This window comes from Sinocyclocheilus rhinocerous, unplaced genomic scaffold (assembly GCF_001515625.1).
Source record: "Sinocyclocheilus rhinocerous isolate Xijiao unplaced genomic scaffold, SAMN03320098_v1.1 scaffold547, whole genome shotgun sequence".
Lineage (NCBI taxonomy): Eukaryota > Metazoa > Chordata > Actinopteri > Cypriniformes > Cyprinidae > Sinocyclocheilus > Sinocyclocheilus rhinocerous.
The window spans coordinates 340180-356013 of NW_015662974.1; the positions used below are offsets into that span (position 1 = coordinate 340180).

The 15834-nt window shown below is 35.3% G+C and overlaps 1 protein-coding gene across 1 annotated transcript in view; it reads right to left on the minus strand.

The window, feature by feature from the left end:
* myom1b (myomesin 1b) overlaps positions 1–14765 on the minus strand; it is a 50471-nt gene extending 35706 nt beyond the window's left edge. The window contains exons 1-7 of the mRNA XM_016538921.1: positions 14598–14765; positions 13554–13764; positions 9117–9251; positions 7280–7454; positions 2788–2945; positions 388–480; positions 213–301 (exon numbers count right to left, since the gene is read on the minus strand). Of these exons, the coding sequence (XP_016394407.1) occupies positions 213–301; positions 388–480; positions 2788–2945; positions 7280–7454; positions 9117–9251; positions 13554–13696 (793 nt within the window). The 5' untranslated portion in view covers positions 13697–13764; positions 14598–14765. The remainder of the gene's footprint in view (positions 1–212; positions 302–387; positions 481–2787; positions 2946–7279; positions 7455–9116; positions 9252–13553; positions 13765–14597) is intronic.
* Positions 14766–15834: the final 1069 nt, after the last annotated feature.

The window sequence follows — 15834 nt, forward strand, 5'->3', positions numbered from 1 at the left end:
TAGAAAACAGTTCTTTTAAATTGCAGTATTTCACACTGTTTTCACTGTATTTTGATCAAATAAATGCAGCCTTGGTGAGCAGAAGAGACTTAATCAAAAACATTAAAAAAATCTTAATTATTCCAGACTATTTGTCCATTAGTGTCGTTGCTATTACGGCTGTTTAGTGTTTCTCATTAGGAAGATTTTAGGATGATTTATTTCAGACCTACTTTTGACGACAACAGAAGCAAAAGCAGAGGTCTCGCCCTTGCTGTTCATGGCCGACACACGATACTGTGCAGTGTCATCGAAGTCACACCTGGAATTACAGACAGACATGTTGCACACCTGACCACTGCAAATCACTCTATCTGCTTTAAGAGGATGAAGTCCATGTGCGCTCACTTGTTAATCTCCAGGGAGTGGACGCTGTAGCTGCTCTCCACTTTGTACTTCTCTGGCGTGGCCATCGGATCAATACTAACATTGTTCTTGTACCTAAGAGAGAAGAACGAATTTAAATACTTTGGGATAATGTAGTGCATCAGAGCTTTTTGACTGAAAAGGCCAAGTTTACCCTCCACAGCATCTCAATCCAAATACAAATGCACAAAAAAAAACTGCTACTGAAATCATTTTCACTCAGAAATTGCTAGTGCATTTCACAAATATAACAAAGAAATGGCAGGTAAAAATGACTAAAAATGCTGCATTGTGCATGTTAGGCCAGTAGTTGGCGATGCTACTTTCTAAAGAACACGTAATACTGTATGTATGCGCATGACGTCACTATTTCACGAATTTGGGTTTTTTCACATGGAGATGATAACGGTATCATTTTCAAAAACTTGCACTTTGAAACCTGTTTTGAAAAGTTTTCAGGCCCCTAAAATGCCTTTATCATGTAAATGCCAAAACGCATTAAAATGTTTCAGTTTTTAGTTGAAAATGGTGTTGTGTACACGTTCCCTGAATGGAGGCAATTTTGATTTCAAAATAATTTTCTTACTCGAAATAAAATAAAGTTTAACTGACATGATAGCCAAGTCGCTGTTCCTTTCACCACAGAAATTTCTTAACAGAACGGATTTCGACCTTCAATGAAAGATTGCTTATTTGTTGTTACAGCTTGGCAGTAACGATGGGGAAGTGAGCCTTCCAGAGAAGGGTGCTACAGAGGCCACATCCTTCCCGTAGGGAGGTGACATGTGGAGACACTGATATGGGCGCTCACATCACGATCACACTGAAAGAGGCGCTCACATCCCCGGGTGAGGGGGAATGGCGCTGTGAGAGCTGAACTCGTCCTACATGGCTTAGATGGTGAGCGGCCTTTGCCTTCCAGCCGATGACCGTGGGCGGGCAGAGATGCGTGGCCACTGACTCATCATGGGGAGGCAGTCTGTCGTACCCTTTTTCTTCGGCTCCGTCGACAGACGTGAGGTCGGATGAAGAGGAGGCACGTAGGCGGGCCGAGTAGGGGGCGCGCCACGATCTGGTCAGCTCTTCATGGACCTCAGGAAAGAATGGTAAAGCCCGTTGTCAAGTGGCCTGACAGCGCCCCGGCAAGAACCACTCATCCAGGCAGCTACGGGTGGGCTCCTCCGGTGGAGACCACTCTAAACCCAGCTCCTCCACAGCTTTAGACAGGACGCGGAAAAGTTCGGCGCCCATGCCCATGCTGGACTCTGCAGACGGCAGGGAGGCGGGGTCGTAGGACGAGCCCGGCAGCTCCTCCGCGTCAGAAGTAGCCAACGACATGCTGTCGACCATGGCATCACACTCGCTCCCACCGAACGAGACCAGATCGCTCGCAGCCGCAGAGGGATGCTGGTCCGGGTGAGAGAAGAGGACGGGGGAAGCCTCTCTATGTGGAGAGAGTGAGGCATGCGGGGGCTCAGCCGGCAAGATGGTGGCGGCAGGGGACCAGAAGAGACCGTGACTGCTGCAGGAGCTGAAAGCGGCTGGGGAGTGGCGAGTCAGACGAGCAGAGAGGTCTTGATCCACTGCTGGGCTCTTCCACGGCAAAGGGCTTTGAGTCTTGTAGAGCAAAGATCTTGAAGTCGTCACCGAAGGAGAAGAAATCTGAGATCCTATGGCGAAATGCCCGCTTATATAGCCAGATGGCCCCCCCACCATATGTCACATCTGAGAAATCATTTATCTCTGTGTGATCTCTGTGTAAGTGTCCCATCTTTCACCTCAGCATCACAATTTTCTTCACCCTCTGAAGTTTCTTTCAACAACAGCACATGCCACTTCATCATATACCTGGTCACTCACATCACTGTGTTCGCTTTCGAAGCATTTCATGCAGTATAGCATATATCATGTATGCCTTACCTTCATGTCACACTCTTAAATCTGGTGTGTTCAAAAACATGAACACTTGTGATCTGAATGTTTTAACAGTTTATTCTATATAGCCAGATGGCCCCGCCCATTCTGGCGGGCTCTGGCGAGCTTCGTCGCTATAGACTCATGCAGCTCTGCTGCCGAGCCATTGGTTCGTTTTTAATTTACTGCACGAACCAATGGCTGTGCAGTTACACTGCGTTATTGAAAAGGCTTCAGTCATCAGAGAAAAAGGAGTTTTCCCCCATAGTGTCTTAGCAGACGCAGTACAAGTGAAGTATCGATAGGTATCTCAATCATACTAAAATAACACTGCTTATCACATTATAATCTTTACGTAATGCTACCATCATTAGTCGTATACTGTACATCTCTAAGCATGTGTGTTTGTGTACACATGTGCATGTGTTGTGTAAGTATGTGCATGTGTGTTTGTGTGTGTGAACTCACCAAACAACGCGTGGTTCAGGACATCCTGAGATGGTACAGTGCAGTCGCACACACTGTTTCTCCCAAACAGTGTGGGATCGTGGCTTGATCACAAACTCCGGTGTGTGCATCAGGCTGTCCTCGTTCAGATGCTTATGGTACTCTTCGTTCTCATATATCTGAGGACATGCAGCCATTCATATAGTGTTCAGAAAGTGGCAACATTCTTTGGTCATAAATGCATTATGAACATGCAGGGAAAAAAAAGTTATGCATTTATGAGCAAACGCAATTACTATGTCAAGATACAAACTGCATCAGAATATTTTGACTAATCCCTTGATTTGTAAAAACAAAAACAAAAAAACAGTATACAGCAATTCACTTACAATGGAAATCTAAAAAGCAGGGCATTGCAATGAAATGAATATTAAAATATACCGTTCTAAAAAATATACTGTTCTAAAAATATAACCACAAGAATCAAACATCATACATGTTACTAACCTTGTTCGTGCAAAGTTAAAAATTTCAGCTCCTGTCATAAATATCCCTTGTGAAAAAGAAGTGCACTTTATCATCACTTTTAAAAAGAGCATTTATTATGGAAATAATATACTTGAAAAGAATATACTTAAGTGTGAACTGAATGTAATGTTTTCGGACACTTAATTGCATGTTAATTGCAATTAAATGAAAATGTATTATAGGTTAAATTTATACTAAATGCAGTTAGCTGAACTTTAGAGTGTTTTTAACTCACTTAAGTAGGACTTAAGTGTACATTTTATATGAAATTTGATTTATAAGTAACTACTTCTATTGTCTTTGAAATAAGGTTAAAGTACTGATGAATGTACTGACAAGCATTTATGGTAAACTCAAATATTAATGTAATTTCTATTGAAACTTCTATGTCATGTATTTAAATACATTTGTAATTATACATTTGTAATGATTCATTTGCAGTTTAGTACATTTAAATATATTAACTTTAAATGTAATATTAAATAATACACTACAGTTAAAATTAAAATTATAATCAAGTACTTTACATGATACACATAAAAGTGACTTTTGTTAGTCAACACATCAAAATAAGTGTACTTAATTTTGGAAACATTTAATTTTACATTATTAAAAGTGCACTTTTTAAAAGTGTACTTAAGTGTGTTAAGAAACAGTGATGAAAGTGTCTCTTTAAGTCACTTAGTTGACCTTTATTTCATTAATATTATCTGCAGTTAGTTTTTTATATAATTAAATATTTATATACCTATATATTTTTATATACAATTAAGTGCACTTCTTTTTGACAAAGAATGTTATGGTGACTTACCAAAAGATGATTGTTTACAAAGAGAAAATCCACCCAGAGCAATTACAGTAATGCATGGTAAACATGAATGTGATTCTTCCATTTGCATCTTCTATTTATAACAGATTCACAAAATATTTGCACGAAATGCATTAAGCATTTATAATGTGTCCATTGAGACTCAGGCTAATTCACTTACAATGGAAATCTAAAAAGCAGGGCATTGCAATGAATTGAATATTAAAATATACCGTTCTAAAAAATATACTGTTCTAAAAATATAACCACAAGAATCAAACATCATACATGTTACTAACCTTGTTCGTGCAAAGTTAAAAATTTCAGCTCCTGTCATAAATATCCCTTGTGAAAAAGAAGTGCACTTTATCATCACTTTTAAAAAGAGCATTTATTATGGAAATAATATACTTGAAAAGAATATACTTAAGTGTGAACTGAATGTAATGTTTTCGGACACTTAATTGCATGTTAATTGCAATTAAATGAAAATGTATTATAGGTTAAATTTATACTAAATGCAGTTAGCTGAACTTTAGAGTGTTTTTAACTCACTTAAGTAGGACTTAAGTGTACATTTTATATGAAATTTGATTTATAAGTAACTACTTCTATTGTCTTTGAAATAAGGTTAAAGTACTGATGAATGTACTGACAAGCATTTATGGTAAACTCAAATATTAATGTAATTTCTATTGAAACTTCTATGTCATGTATTTAAATACATTTGTAATTATACATTTGTAATGATTCATTTGCAGTTTAGTACATTTAAATATATTAACTTTAAATGTAATATTAAATAATACACTACAGTTAAAATTAAAATTATAATTAAGTACTTTACATGATACACATAAAAGTGACTTTTGTTAGTCAACACATCAAAATAAGTGTACTTAATTTTGGAAACATTTAATTTTACATTATTAAAAGTGCACTTTTTAAAAGTGTACTTAAGTGTGTTAAGAAACAGTGATGAAAGTGTCTCTTTAAGTCACTTAGTTGACCTTTATTTCATTAATATTATCTGCAGTTAGTTTTTTATATAATTAAATATTTATATACCTATATATTTTTATATACAATTAAGTGCACTTCTTTTTGACAAAGAATGTTATGGTGACTTACCAAAAGATGATTGTTTACAAAGAGAAAATCCACCCAGAGCAATTACAGTAATGCATGGTAAACATGAATGTGATTCTTCCATTTGCATCTTCTATTTATAACAGATTCACAAAATATTTGCACGAAATGCATTAAGCATTTATAATGTGTCCATTGAGACTCAGGCTGTTCAACAGAATCATTGGTTTTATTTGTCCAGTCGTGTCAGTGTGAATATAATCTCCTTGAGGATTCCCTCAGCGATGATCAGCACATCACTTGTCGACAACAGTAGTTTCATAGTCGCTTTAACACACACCACAGATTAACACACCACACAACCACATAAAACATTACAACCCTTGAAATCCGGCACCACGGTGGCACGGTTTGTTGGCCCCAGGATCAGAACTAAATAAAGTTTGTGTCGTGATACTTTCTTGATCTTTTTCTATCTAAAAATAGGGAACATACAGTATGCATGAGTTTAATAGTGTTCCTCAAAGCCTCCAATCAAAGCAAACTCAAATGCATCTTCTGTTGCACAATTAGTTCAAACAATAAAATTCCCATCTTCAAATAGTAAATTACTTGAAACAATAAAACTCATTTGTTAATTGAGTGTGTATTTTTACCTTTGTGTTTAGTAACATGGGCTGGTAGCACTTTATTTTAAGGTATCCTTGTTACACGTTACTGTACATGTACTTACTATTGTAATAACAATAAATTATGCAAGTAACCCTAAGACAAACCCTAACCCTAATCTTAACACTAACCATATAGTAAGTACATGTAGTTAATTAATATTACTCAGTACTGTATAATTACACAGTAACAAGGGCACCTTAAAATAAAGTGTAACCCATGGGCCAAATCAGTTTGCAAATATATGAGTTTTTTAAATAAAAGCTTAAATCATAAAATGTTGCTGCACTACTAAAAATAATCTACAATTTCTGAATAAAATGAGTGTCTATTTACATTTAAATGGGATGTTTTTGACTGTTTTGTTATCCATCAGATGTACAATTTGAGTTACCATTGGAGTCAATTGAGTTATACGCTGAAGATTAATACACAGGGTTAGGCGATTGTTCAAATAGAGATGCTTTTCTACCCTTGTGAAAAAGAAGTGCACTTAATTGTACTGAATGCGCACTTGTACTGTGCTTCAAATCTTAAAAGAATATTTTTAGAAAATGGTATTTGCAGATAATATAATATTAATGAAATAAAACACAAGTGAATTAAGAGAAACTTTCATGACTGTTTCTGAACACACTTAAGTACTCTTTTAAAAAGTGACTAATAATGTCAAATTAAAAATTGTACTTTAAAGTATATTTTAAATCATTGTTTGAATCTTTTGTTCTGCTTTAAAGAAGTACACTTATTTTGATGTGTTGACTAACGTACTAAAGCACGTCAAGTACTTGATTACAATTTTAACTGTAGTGTGTTATTTGATATTACATTTAAAGTTAAAATATTTTAAATATAATACATTGCAACGTTATCATTACAAATGTGTAAATACAAATATACTTAAATATGACATACAAGTTTCAACAGAAATTACATTAAAGTATAATTTAGTTACCATAAAAGCTTGTTAATAAAAGACGTACTTAAGTCCTATGTAAATGGGTCAAAAAGCACTCTAGCATTCAACTATTTCTATTAAATATGCTCTTAAACTTAAAATCAAAGTTAAATAAAAAAAATAATAATTTAATTGCAAATAAAATGCAGCTAATTGTAGGAAAGTATTTAATTCAGTTCGCACTTAAGTATATTATTTCATAGTATATTATTTACATAGTAAGTACTATTTTTAAAAGTATGTGCTTCTTTTTCACAAGTGTAATAAAGCAAAAGAGCACTCAGAGCCGTATTGCAGCTCAGTCCAACAGTTTGTAGTTCTTATAATGTAAATTTAAGTGAGAAGTGTTACTTGACAAATAGCCATTCATTAAGAACTGTTATGAAGAGAAATGTATATTTAATCTCTAACCACAACAGCAGTAGTGAGTTATGTGTTGAGGGACTAGGATCTCCACTGACCCTCTTGCTAAGCGAGATGCGCTCTGCTGACTCCCTCATGACGGTTCTGTGGGACTTGTGTTCGATGCGCTCCGACTCCACGCCGCTAGCGAAGAGGTCACGACGTGCCAGATAGCCAGCGCTCTCTTTAGCGCGCGCTTCCTCAGTGTCTGATAGGCCGCTTTGAAACTCATGACTGAGGGGGGAATTATGTAGCATCACATTCACACGTCTCTCGAATTAAACAAAGCAGTGCAGCACAATACAACATACATTTTGTCACATTATATATACACAATGGTTATGAAAACAAAACAAAACAGAAAGCCACGTCACATCTGTGTTCTTTAAGAGAACTTCCAACACCTTGCTATGGCAACCTCACATCCACCCTTAAAGGGAGGGTTTACCAAAAATGAAAGTTCTGTCATCATTTACTCATCCTCAAACACAAAAGGAGATATTTTGAAGAATTTTGGTAACCAAACAGTTGTATTTTTTCCCAGTATGGAAAAAATACTATGGAAGTCATTGGCTACCGTCAAATATTTGGTCACCAACATTCTTCAAAATATCTTCTTTTGTGTTCAGCAGAAGAAAGAAACTCATACAGGTTTTGAACAACTTGAGGGTGAGTAAATTATGGCAGAATTGTCATTTTTTGGGTAAACTATCGCTTTATTGCAGCAAATTTTCTTACCAAAAGCCATTCTGGCTGTATAGTATTCCTGAGTGAGCTCAAAGTTTCTTTATAGATTAAAAGGGTTCTCAATGTTAAATTATAGTTCCCATCAAAGGTTTTCCCTTGTGAAAAAGAAGTGTGCTTAATTGTACTAAATGTGCACTTGTAGTGTACTTCAAATCTTAAAAGTATGTTTTTTTTAAAAAGTGGTACTTGCAGATAGCATAATATTAATGAAATAAAAGGGCACTTAAGTTTTATTTTAAAGTATTTTACATCATGTTTTAATAATCTTTTTTTAAAGTACACTTATTTCGATGTGTTGACTAACATACTAAATCACATGTAAGAATTTATGTTTCTTAACACACTTAAGTAGACTTTTAAAAAGTGCACTTTGTAATAATGCCAAATTAAAGGTTTTACTTTAAAGGACATTTTTTATGTTTTAATACTCTTTTCTTGTGCTTTAAAGAAGTACACTTATTTTGATGCGTTGACTAACATACTAAAGCACATGTAAAATACTTGATTATAATTTTAAGAGTAGTTAATTGTTCGATATTACATTTAAAATTAATATCTTGTATCAAATCGCATATTTATCATTACAAATGTGTAATTACACATATTTAAATATATGACTTACAAGTTTAAATTGAAATGACATTAAAGTGTATTTTAGTTCAGCATAAATACACTTTAATCATATTTTAAAGACATTCTAATTAATTATTACATATAAAAAATGCACTTAAGTCCTATACTTAAGTGGGTCAAAAATCACTCAAGTTCAGTTAATTGCATTTAATATAAATTTAAAATATAATACATTTTCATTTAGTTGCAATTATTATGTAATTAAGTGTCCAAAAACAATATATAATTATAATATATAAGAATATAATTTCAGTACTTTTTTAAAAGTATGCTAAAGTGTACTTCTTTTTCACAAGGGTTAAAGAACAATGCTAAATCATTTCTTCAATGGGATATGGCCATAAAGTCCTACAGTATGTGCAGCCTTTTTTAAAACTTTGTGCGTGTAGGGCTATAAATAGCATATTATTGAAGTGCTTGATAATACCAAACACATGCTAACAATAGAAATCATGACGTATGGAGCAGCTGCATGTGTTTGTTCCAACACAAACAAATCCCAGATTGTTTCTTTACCTGCCCCTGAAGATGGGCACCACATAACCAATGATCTGGTTCTCCTTGTCCATGGCCATATAGGTTGGTTTGACTCTCTTGGGCAGAGGACTCAGCCTGGGCTCATCTAGAGCCGTGTATGTGGCAGCTCTGATGCTGCAATGGTGCAGAAATCGCAACATACACACATGTGTGTGAGTATCCAGCACTTCTTTCACACGCTATTATGAGTTTTAAAAGGGGTGTGGAGTTGTGAAGAAAGGATGTTAGGTTGAAAAACGTCTAAGATTGAATAAGGTTAAGGGAGTGAGTGGGAAGGAGGTTAAACACCTCAGTGATCCTGAAATACAATAAACCACCAATAAAAGCTTCATCAATGGTCAAAAGTATAAAGCAGTAGAATCTACACCCTCCAATCTACACTTAGTATTATAAGTCTATGAACTTTCACATTGACTGTCTTTCAATTGAGGGATGCTTTTTAGTGGTCTAATCTCCAAGAAACATCTGTAGAATTCTTCCACTTTTCTACTCCCTACTAAACAATTCCACATTAAACAGCATTTGTGGCCCATTTTACTTCAACAATGTGAAATATTCCAAGATACAGTTACAGGATATTCAACCTTTGTGGAAAAGAAGTGCACTTAATTGTATTGGAAGTGCTCTTGTTGTCAGACTCTGTTCCATGTTTCGTGTGTGTCCTGCTCCCCATGACTTAAAGAGATACTCTTATGAGTTTGTTCATTAACATGCTTAAGAACACTCTGAAAAAGTGCACTTTGTAATAATGCCAAATTAAAAGCTGTACATTATTCACATTTTTGTTTTAATAACCTTTTGTGCTTTAAAGAAGTACACTTATTTTGATGTGTTGACTAAAATACTAAAGCACATGTAAAGTACTTAATTATAATTTTAACTGTAGTGTGTTATTTGATATTACTTTTAAGATTAATATATTTTAAATGAAATAAATTGCAACTTCATCATTACAAAATGTGTAATTACAAATAAATTTAAATACACAACATACAAGTTTCAATAGAAATGGCATTAAAGTATATTTTAGTTTATCATGAATGCTTGTCAGTACATTCAGCGGTACTTTAACCATATTTCAAAGACAATAGAATTATGAAGGTAAATATAAAGAAATATATAACGGTCAAAAAGCACTCTAAAGTTCAGCTAATTCCATTTAATATTCGAATTGCATTTGAATTTTAACTTTATATTTTCATTTGATTGGAATTAACATGCGTTTAAGTCTCCAAAAAACATTACATTCAGTTCACACTTAAGTATTTTCTTTTAAATTAAATAAAGGAAGATGTACTGGTAACTTTCTGCCAAGACATTATCCATTAATTTTATGGACATTTCCGTTAACCCTAAAACACAATGCAATTAAGTAAAAAATTCTAAATTTAAAATACAGGTAAAACCTGTATGTGTATATATATATATATTTTTTTTTTCTTTTTTTCTGTGTATATTATTTCCTTAGTAAGTGCTGTTTTTACAAGTATGCTAGAGTGTACTTGTTTTCTCAAGGGTTAATAGATATTCAACATGATATTCAATGTGAAAATGAACTTAGGGCAGAACTTAACTTTTTTTGTTAAAAAGTGGTCTCAGTATGACAAGTACAATATTAAATTGAATTTGTTGTGCTATGATATTCCTCATTTGTAAGTTTGATTGAATCTGCTAAATGAAATTCTAAGCTTAATTTCTGACCCGTGTGCATTCTTTTCTGAGTAATAGCAAACACAAATAAGTGCTCATAAATGAAAAAGCACATCCATTGTAACACCCAAAGCAATACGTGACGTTCACCACCAGATGTCCCAATCACCTGAGTACTGACTCGCTCCAGTCAGCACACCTGCTGCTCATTTGTTCATGTATCTTTTGAGTATTTAAACACTGGGTTATCCTCAGCTGTCTGTCAAGTCTTGTTTTCCATAAGAATGTAAATCTGAGCCTGGTTTCCCTACTACATTTGTTCTGCTCTTTGGATTATACTGTTCAGATTTATATAGTGTGTTTACATCCCAATTCCTCTGCTTCTAATCTGCCATTACACTCATGCCTTCAGACGACTTATACCCTTCATATACCCTTCACATATCACTATCTTCCTCATGCCTCTCACGAGTGTGTGTATAAATAGATATTCAAGAGTTCAGGAGAGAGATGGTGGGGGCACTTCGGACAGATAAAGTGATCCAAAACTAAGACCGGGATTGGACAAAAACTGTATTCCCCTAGCATGGAAAAGCTTTCAGTTTGCCAAATTTAGCAAAGACATTTGGGAGCACATATATCATTGGATAACGTGATTAATGGGGCCGAAACAGAAACCTAAGAGCCAACCTGCCATCCTGCTTAAATCCTGTACAGCACAGCAGCTCATAAAAGAGGGATCTGTTCAGGCTGAAAACAAATGCATACGTCCTCTTTTTCCTGGACATGTCCTGGCTGGGGCTTTCTAAAATGTCTGGGTTTTGGCTTTGCATGTTTTCCTATTGTTTTCATACTTGCCGAAGGTAATGACTGGAGAGTAGTTTGACCAATAGCATGCATGCGTTCTACATAATTAGCCAATCGTGGCATGCGAGAAGGTGGGATCTACAGAGAACGGACAAAGCAATTCAAATATGCGTACATATAATGTACAAGGACTGTAGAGAGGATCAGTAGGAATGCAAAGACAAAACTAGGACATTTTAGGCAAAAAAAGAGGACATATCGTCCCCTGAATGAATGGCCATTGGGATGGAGGAATGTCTGGTGGATTTGGAAAACAAGTGGTCAATAACAAGCTATCTTACATTTACATTTATCCATTCAGCAGGCACTTTTATCCAAAGTGACTTACAAATTAGAAATATAACAAACAATTCATCCCAAGGAGCAGTCTGAGAAACTTTGCTAATATACAAACTTTAAAACTTGCTCCGATTCTCAAATTTGGAAGATTACAGTCTAGAATAGAGTTAAACTAACTAAATAAACTTGATAAACTTGATCATTCATCTATTTTCTTCATTTATTTATCTTTTCTTTTTATTTTATTTGGTAGAATTATTCAATAAAAACCAAATGAATTTCTGAACCTATAATAAAACCCAGGATGGTCATATTTTTACATTACAGTTCTCTCACAAAAATTGTTCACATGTCTCGTTCTGTTCATGCTTTGCATGTGGAGGTGCTAAATTTTAGGCTAACTGAACAATATGGATATTCGACTGCAAAACTATAGGAAAAGAAGATAGTGTACATCTGTGCAACTCTGAAAAGAAGACAGTTTGCATCAGGTAAACTATTATTATTTATCATTTGAATAGAAGTAATTTAAGTTTTTAAGTAATTTAAGTGAAAAACACTTTTTCATAAAATAAAAATCATGCATTGGGAGCCTGTAGGCGCCTTGTGTCTGTTTGTAGATTAAAAAATGTGAAACTCTGCATATGAGTATCTGTTATTAAGGCCGTTTTCATTGTGCTATATACATCTAATCAAATACACTTTAAGCATTTGGTCTCTCTAAATCCCTAAATCCCACACACATACATACAGTAACTCAGAAAAGTAAATGCATAATGCATGTGACACACATAACAACATCTCCTTCTGTACACACTATAAATACACCATGACGTCAAGAACACCAAATGAAGTGGCAAGTTATGTTATGAATGCTATTTATATTACGACATGAAACCAAGTGATGAAGAAACCAATAAAATCATGACTGAGCATTGAAAGATTTCAGTTTGTGCAAGCTGTTGTAAGATTCTTGAAGCTACAGTTACATTAGTCCCGTTACAAGACACACAAGATAACCTTACGCTCTGACATTCAGAGTGACCCAGTAAGCAACAGCCGAGACAAAAACGAGCCAACAGTCACGTGACCAGAGGGAGCACATCAAGCAAAATACAGGCACAAATCCAAACCGCAGAAAGGCCTAAAAAGATTCACAGCAAGTTTCGAATCTAGGAACCAAACTTAAGTCTTAGATACTGTAAATGTGTGACTGTCCGTCGTTTAAACTCAACTAAAAGTCCTCTAGATAGCAGAACCAACTCCAATGACACTATTAACACTATCAAAAACACCAATATACCAAAGGTAAAGCCAATATACCATACCCACATATCATAAAGTGAACGTGACCTGTCAACCAAAGAAATTATAAGTGTCAGCAACAAGCACACTGCATGCAGAAAACAGCTATAAACTGCATGTTTTAAGGATGTTTTAGGTTGAGTGGGAGATATGGATTACACAAAGCAGGAGGGGCGACAGTAGTGGGTAATTTTTGTGTTCGGGTGAAGGATACAGTAAGTGTATTATAAGGAAGAGCTGGCTGCTGGAATGGGTTCAGGTTATGGGACTGCAGGATTTACTTCTGAAGTGACAGATCTCTCCATGCTCTCTTACCCCTTGGTGCTTTTGCTGCTATGTGAAGAGTAAGTATTAGAGCTCTGCTGGTATTGGCTGATAGCAGACTCCGTCTCTCGGCTACGGTAGCCGCGATCATAATGGCGGTGGTGTTTCTGGTAGAACGGTATCGATCCCGACATTGTGTCCTCTTTAGCTCAGATACTGTCTTCAGTTCTCAAGCTCTTTTAGTCAGAAGATTCAAAACTTTCTATCAACACATTACATATGAGTATTACCCCCAGTGATTTGTAAGGAATAATTTCACAGGCAAGACTGATCAGTGCTTTAACTTCACAGTCAATTTTCAAATTAGTCTGAAAATATTTGGTGCATTTCTTGTTTGTTAGCAATTTGCACTGTTGCTTTGAATTTCTGTTGACATGCCATTAACCTTGTTTAATTAAAAAAACAAAACTTTCTAGGATGTTTTTTTTTTTTTTTTTGACAGCAGTAAGATCTTACTGATATCTTAGACAGTACTTTTAGATATATATATATATATATATACAAAGTTTAGACTTAAATCATTTCTGCACCAAAAAGAATTTTAAACAGCTTTTTCATGCATTATGAGTTAAAAAAAATATGTATTTTTAATAATGACTGCAAAGTTAAGCCGTTCTCATGGTATTTTTAATGTCAGGAATTTATATGTTGCAGTTTAACACAATTCATTGATTATATTCAATTCCATTGTCCAAAATTATGGTTGATGCTTGCATGTTTTGCTGTTTCATTATTGTTTAAATAGCATTGCTAAATATAGGCTACCTTATTCTAAATGCATATGACTTTTTAAAACTTTTTTTATATTTCCAGTATCAGTGTCAGAATGCATCATGTTTCCATTGCCAGCCCATGCAATGCGACAACATACCCCACAAAAAGTCAGCGTGTTAAATAAATCTATTTTCAATCTTTTTTTTTTGTTTGTTTTTTTTGACCACCAACCTCAGTCTTCCCTTCGGATTTAGTATCAATTAAGATTCATAAAACATCCTCTGTTTCAGCTGACAAACTTAATGCAGCGGATCATCTCACCTTGCCAAAGGTCTGCAAACAGCTCGGAGCCGGACCGCAGAGCAGCGCGTCAGGAGCCCAACCAAGATCCAAATCCAAGCAAAGACGCAAACTGGCGCGGCGCTGTGAACGGGAGCTGCTGTCCACACAACAAAAATAATATTGGCGATGGCAGGAATGTCCAAGCGACTCTCACGACCTTTTATGGCGACAGGGGCCGTTAAATATAGCCGTAGTGCACAGGAGTATCGGCGCATTTTACGCTGCAGTTCTGTACTTAACGTAACTCTACGCATTATACACACTGGTGTTAGTTTATACGGTTGTCATATACAGTATAAAAAGTATGAATGATTTTGGGTTTTACATAATAACCCAGTGGCGTTTATTTAAGGAATGATAGTAGCCTATACAACACCGTTTTCAAACAAAACGTTACAGAAAAAAATATAGGACTATATATGCTATATGATGAACTAAACCTGTGATATTGAACATGTCCACTAAACTAGCTTAAACAGAAACGATCTCATTTTCATCTTGGAAAAACTGCATGAAGTGCCTACAGTTTGAATCAAGTCAACGAAATTACTAGAACTTTATTAATAGTAAAGGCCAAACCTTATATATGTACATTTAAAAAGAGCTGCCTGAGTCCTTCAGAAGGAAATGTAGGAAAAGGTTTTAAAGACATTTAAAAACTTTCCGTAATTTTTTCTTCTTCTTCTACTTGAATAAAAGTCACTGCTCATAGACAAGTTTTTCTAAATAGCTGGTAAAGAAATAGAGGAGGGCTGGAGCTTCAATCTGACCAATTTTGAGGTTGATCGATTAAACCCTCTAGCGCCACCAATGGGTCAAATAGGTTTACGCTATATAGCTTTAGAACTGCTTGGTGAAAAGTTGTGAAAATTGGAACAGAGATAAAAGAGGGTTGAAACTTCAATCTGGCAGAGTTTGGGTTCAGATTTTTCAAACCTTCTAGCGCCACCAATGGGTCAAACATTAACTTATGTTTACACTAATAACTTTCAAACAGCTTGGTAAATAGTTGTGATAACTGGCACAGAGATAGAGGAGGTTTGGAGCTTCAATCTGGCCAAATTTGCGGTTGGACTTTCAAAACTTTTAGCGCCACCAGTGGGTCAAAGTTGCACTGATGTTTATGCTAATATCTTTCAAACCATTTGGTAAGAAGTTGGGAAAACTTGCACAGAGGTAGAGGAGGTTTGGAACTTCAATCTGACCAGTTTTGTGG